The 6,169-nt window shown below is 37.6% G+C and overlaps 1 protein-coding gene across 5 annotated transcripts in view; it reads left to right on the forward strand.

The window, feature by feature from the left end:
- Nucleotides 1–5,962, forward strand: part of VEZT (vezatin, adherens junctions transmembrane protein) — a gene marked incomplete at its 5' end in the record, with an annotated part of 73,053 nt that extends 67,091 nt beyond the window's left edge. For all 5 annotated transcript variants that reach the window (XM_081084451.1, XM_081084452.1, XM_081084450.1 and 2 more), the window contains 2 exons: nt 49–256; nt 4,444–5,962. In XM_081084451.1, coding sequence (XP_080940577.1) covers nt 49–256; nt 4,444–4,973 — 738 coding nt within the window. In that variant the 3' untranslated portion in view covers nt 4,974–5,962. The remainder of the gene's footprint in view (nt 1–48; nt 257–4,443) is intronic.
- Nucleotides 5,963–6,169: the final 207 nt, after the last annotated feature.

Here is a 6,169-nt window from a genome sequence, read left to right on the forward strand (position 1 = left end):
AAAATCATCTGCTTGAAGTAAAGTTCTTTTTCTTTTATTCATTTTCAGGAATTAGAAGCTTATGTAGATGATTTAGATATGGACAGTGATTTAAGAAAGGATGATTTTTATTACTTGTCTCAAGAAGACAGAGAGAGACAGAAGCGTGAGCATGAAGAATCCAAGAGGGTACTCCAAGAATTAAAATCTGTGCTGGGATTCAAAGCATCAGAGGCAGAAAGGCAGAAGTGGAAGCAACTTCTATTTAGTGATCACGGTAAGCACTGACTTTAGAGTAAAAGGTTATTTCAGTGTAGGGCGTTTTTCTTTAACTGAATCTTATTTTGGTTACAGAATTCTTATGACTCTAATTTTAGGGATCCACCAGTAAGTATAGTACTTTTTCTTCTAGATACAAAATCAATTTGTTCAATTAAAGAGTAGGTATGTAATGAAATGGGATATAAAAATCACACTTTTCATCAGTTATTTGATTTTTTTACTGAATTTGTTTTGGAATGGACAGTGAGTTGAATAAATTAGAGTGTTTTCAAATTTTACATATTTGAGATTCTAAACTCTGTTCTCTTTATGTTGATATTATAAATACCTCAGTGAAACACAAATAATTGGGTTCGCTGTTGAAACAAATGGACTAAGAGACCTAGGCCCTTAGCTACATCGTTTAGGTTACTCAGGGATTTGAACACTGTAGTGGATGGGAGTTGAGAGCCTGCTTCTGCGCACACTGTTTCCATACTTGGATTTGAACAAAGCTGGATGACTGGCAATAAATACCTAAGACAGTGGTCATCAAACTGCGGCTCACGAGCCACATGCCGCTCTTTGGCCCCATGAGTGTGGCTCTTCCACAAAATACCACATGTGGGCATGCATGTACAGTGCAATTGAAACTTCGTGGCCCATGCGCAGAAGTCGGTATTTTGTGGAAGAGCCACACTCAAGGGGCCAAAGAGCCGCATGTGGCTCGCGAGCCACAGTTTGATGACCACTGACCTAAGATTAGCCTTAACTCCTCTATGTTTCCCACCCGTCTTTAGTTGAACTTATTGGGAGGCAGGGAAGGGAATGAGGGGAAGCTTAATACTTGACAATATTAAACTAGCTAATTTCTAGATGAAGAATTAATTTCTAAGAAGGTAGAGGGATTTCCCTTCTATTTTAGAGTATGTAGAGCCTCAAAATCAGTTGTCTTCTTTTCCCTTTCTCTTTTTACTCGAAATATATAGGTTAGTTAACTTCTGGAAAGTTCCTCAGGGTCCTCTTAGGAGCTCTACCATTTTGATTCTCCTTTGTCCACACGTACTTTTTTTATTTTATCCTTCCTCCTTCTTTCCATTGACCTCTTTTATAGCCCAGGTCCTCATTAGATTATGCTCATCTACACTAATAAAAGAGAAACATGCAAATTGATCATCCCTCCATTACGCCCACTAGCCAGAGCGAGTATGCAAATTAACCCAACAAAGATGGTGGTTAATTTGCATACACAGGCACGTGGAGTGAAGACTGAAGACAGCCCAGAAGGGAGTGAAGTGGCAGAAAAGGGAGGGAGCTGAGACAGCGGAGACGGGAGGGAGCGAGACCCGCCTCTGCGGGCTTCGCTCCCTTCTCTGCTTTGCTCCAGCTGCAGGAAGCCCTATTCTTGCAGGAATCTTCCTGCAGCGGGCCTCTAGTGTATTATAATAGCCTTAGTTGACTTCCATTTCAGTATCTTTGTCTTCTAAGCTATCCTTAGAAATAATGTCTAAGCTTCAAAGAGAGCTTCTAACCTTGCAAGGTCTAGATCAGTGATGGCGAACCTATGACACGTGTATCAGAGGTGACACGCGAACTCATTTTTTTGGTTGATTTTTCTTTGTTAAATGGCATTTAAATATATAAAATAAATATCAAAAATATAAATCTTTGTTTTACTATGGTTGCAAATATCAAAAAATTTCTATATGTGACACGGCACCAGAGTTAAGTTAGGGTTTTTCAAAATGCTGACACGCGGAGCTCAAAAGGTTCACCATCACTGGTCTAGATATTTCCCAAACAGCAAATTGACAATAGCTCTCTACTTAAAAACCTACAGCAGCCCTGGCCAGTTTGGTTCAGTGGATAGAGCATTGGCCTGCGGACTGAAAGGTCCTGGGTTCGATTCTAGTCAAGGGCACATACCTGGGTTGCTGGCTCAATCCCAGTGGGGGGGCGTGCAGGAAGCAGCCAATCAATGATTCTCTCTCATCATTGATGTTTCTATCTCCCTCTCCCTCTCCCTTCCTCTCTGAAACCAATAAAAATATATTTTAACAAACAACAACTACAAAACCTACAGCAGTGCCCCCTTTTTTATTGTATTACATCTAAACTCCTTTTCCTGGTGTTAAGCCTTTCCATCATATGAGTCCATCATACCCAATGATATGTCCCACTATTTCTAATATAGATATCTTCCTCCAGTTATATTTATCTAATTAGATTATGGTTCCACAAATTCACTATTTTTATTCATGAAAAACACTCATGCTGATCCCTTTACTAGACATCTCTCTTCTCCAGGCTGTCCTCTCCACCAGTCTCCTCTGTGACTCCTCCAGCCCTGCCACCTTTCCTACCAATGCAGACCCTCATGCCAGAAGGGCACTGTAGCAAAACGAAAGCAAGTCTGAGCAGCAAAGCATATAGGAGATTAGGATCTTCCTAGAAGCGGCAATAAAAATTGAGCTCCTGTTACCTGCTTATATATTGGGCCTACATAACTCATAGATTAAGAGTATTAATGTTTTAGGCACTGTTGTTTTCTATGCGTTGGATTTTTTTTTCTCTGTAATACAGTCTCCTTAAATAAGGGTTTTATTATCCTTCATAGTATTCATTCAACAAATTCTTTCTTCAACAAGTAGTTCTTAACACATTGTTCATTGTTACATATTCCTAACACATAAATCAAGAGACAAAAATCCCTACACTCCTGGAGGCTTATATTCTAGCACAGTGTTAATTTAATACACTTGTATTACTCCCCTGCCCCATTTAATTAGCAATTATCAGGAATATCAGTCAACTTCTAATGTATGTTGCATTCGTTAAACCAGCCTATTTATAGATTAAAACTGCATGTGAAGACTGAAAATAGCATTATATATAAACTTGTATCCTTCTTTATTGTTTAGTATTTTCTTCATGTAGCTTTAAAATGATCCTATTGACAATATGGGCAAAGAGAGCACTGAGAAATGTGTCTCTTTTTCAGGTACGTGCTTTGATAGTTTACGTTTGAAAAGGCAACAATGCTGATTTAGTTTGTGAAATTAAGTAAAAAACTGCTGATACCATGAAGTGCTTTTCCCATGAAATTTTTCAGTACATCTTCCAGAGTTGTTTTCATCTCTGCCTACAGGGGTAAAGTCCGAATGGAATTAGAGAGGGAAATTCTGCACTGGAACCTGTTGTCGCTGCTTCTCTAGTGGAGTTACTGCAGCTTAGGGATCTGTTTCTTGCAAATGGACACATATTACAAAATAATTTTTAAATAAGCGCCAGATCTTCAAGATGTACTTTTTTATTTCTTCCGCCATGCTTCATAATATATTGTATTGTACTAACCCCTCATACTGGGAGGAGAGACTGCCTAGCAAGCAACCCACTGCCTACTAACTTCAAGAGGGGCTAAATAAAACTTCATTTGCCTTGAAAGGACAACTTCTGCCGTATGGTTATATATTATATTTATTTATTATGCTTTGTACAGTAGTTGGTCTTGAGTGCAGATTTTATTTCATTATATATTTTTCTGTGACATTACAAAATGTATAGAAGTTACAGCTTTACTTTCATCAGGGTCTTGTTAGGTGGTTGGCAAGTAAATTGAGTTGTATGTTACGTTTGTTTTCCATGCTGTTTTAACTTATATCTATGTGTGTTGAAAATATGATTATCTGGATTACTTAGGCTTTTTATCTCACATATTATCAGTGAAAGCCATGCTGCTTATTTCTTAATGCTGTGGTCCTCAAAATTTAGTATGCATCAGTATAAGGTGGAAGGCTTATCAACATAACTGGTCCCCAACCCCATCTTCCAATTTAGTAGGTCTGGGATGGGGCCTGAGAATTTGCATTTCTGCCAAATTCCTAGGGGATGCTGACTGATGCTATTAGTTCAAGGACCACACTTAGAGAATCAATGCTTTAATATTTTGGATAAGAGAATACATGAGGTGTTTTAAAATCTTCATCGTAACCCTGTCTCATTTCATTTCTTAGGCATTTTATCTCATAAAGTTCTTTGGATTTATAAATTTATATTGATTTTACTAGAAAGTTTTATTTAGCCTTTATTTCTTGTTCTTATAAGAAAAAGATCTACTGGGAGTTTAAATTAAAGTTTAAATTATTTCTGGGTCCTTAGTTATTATTTTTCTTTCTTTCTTTTTGCTTTTTTTTTCCTTTAAAGCTGTGTTGAAATCCTTGTCTCCTGTAGACCCAATGGAACCCATAAGTAATTCAGAACCATCAATGGATTCAGATATGGGGAAAGTTGGTAAAAATGATATTGAAGAAGAAAGTAGTAAACCCTCCATAACTGATGATGAAATATGTAGTAGGACTGAGTATTTGTGTGAAAACCCTCTAGATGGTAAAAATAAAGACAATTTTACACATGAAGGCTTCCTGCGAGGAGCTGAAAAAAGAGCGTGTCTGTGGGAAAGTGAAGATGACTCTCAGCAGGCAGATGTTGGTGACCTGATCGCTGCCCATCCAGTTCCCAGGGACTCACCACAGCCCTCCATCAGGCAGAGGCTGGCGCGGCTGCAGCTGTCACCGGATTTTACCTTCACTGCTGGTCTCGCTGCCGAAGTGGCTGCTCGGTCTCTCTCCTTTACCGCTATGCAGGAACAGACTTTTGGTGACGAGGAGGAAGATCAATTAATAGAAGAAAATAAAAGTGAGGTAGAAGAAAAAGAAGAACCAAGATTTACATGAAGGATTTTAAATTATTCCTTTTATGAAAGTGTTTTTTTAGCTTCAAGACTAGATATTCCACTGGAAAGGGAAAATGAGTGTAAGTTTATTATATATAAAGCTAAGGTATGATTTTACAGGAAGAATCTGGTTTAAACAACTGATCTGAAAATAGTAATTACCTGTATGGCAGATCTTTTAGGACAATAAGAGAAAGGTAAGGGCTCTTATGAATAATTGCTGTTTTACTTGCAGCACAACTGATCAGTTTTGGAAATTCTTTAAGTACTTTTCATAACAAATGAATTTATCATTTCTTGCCAGAATTTGCTATCACAAAATGACTGGGATAATTCTGTCGCAAGAACATATGACTCTTTTTTACTGTTTTCTCACAGTTAATAACTGCAGTTGTTATGTTAATAACAAGTTGTTTGTATTTTACTTTGTTTATACCACGTCTTAAAACAGAGATACAGGTTCTAAATAAAATAAAAAAAAAAGATCTCATGCAATTGATGTGTACTGGGGTTTGGAACTAAAAAATAGTTTTATTTTAAAGGTACTTGGGTTATGACATGTTTCTTATGTTTTCCTTGTTAATGTGTATTCAGCAGTTAATTTTAAGATTTTCTGATATTCTTTTAAAGCATGCCATTTTAAGAATTATCCTTTTACATTTTTGTGTGTTTACCTTTTTCTGTTTTCATTGCAATCAGAAGAGCTGATTTCAAAGTGGGATCCCTGTGGTCCAAGACCTCATCCCCAACTTTGCAGATAGATAAGCAGGCCACCATGCTGCTGATTTCTTGCTTTAGGCTATCCCCTCTCCACCTGAATAAGATTCTGGAAACATCCTGTCAGCTTCCTGGAAAGCATCCTTGCCTCCTTAATACTTAATACTTCATTTACAAACTACCTCTTAAAAGAGGTTGCTTTCCAAATTATACAGTAGCATCTGTTTTGTGTTGTGATTGCATTTTATTTATTTATTTACTTTTATTGATTTGAGAGAGAGAGAGGAAGGGAGAGAAAGAGAGAAACATTGATTTGTTGTTCCACTTATTCATGCATTCACTGGTTGATACGTGTACGTGCACTGACAGGAGATCAGATCCACAACGTTGGCTTATCGGGGTGACACTCTAACCAACTGAGCTGCCCTGCCAGGGCCATGATTGCATTTTCAAAGAGTGATATTTTCAGGAGTATATTGT

This window comes from Myotis nattereri, assembly GCF_964212035.1.
Source record: "Myotis nattereri genome assembly, chromosome: 2".
Lineage (NCBI taxonomy): Eukaryota > Metazoa > Chordata > Mammalia > Chiroptera > Vespertilionidae > Myotis > Myotis nattereri.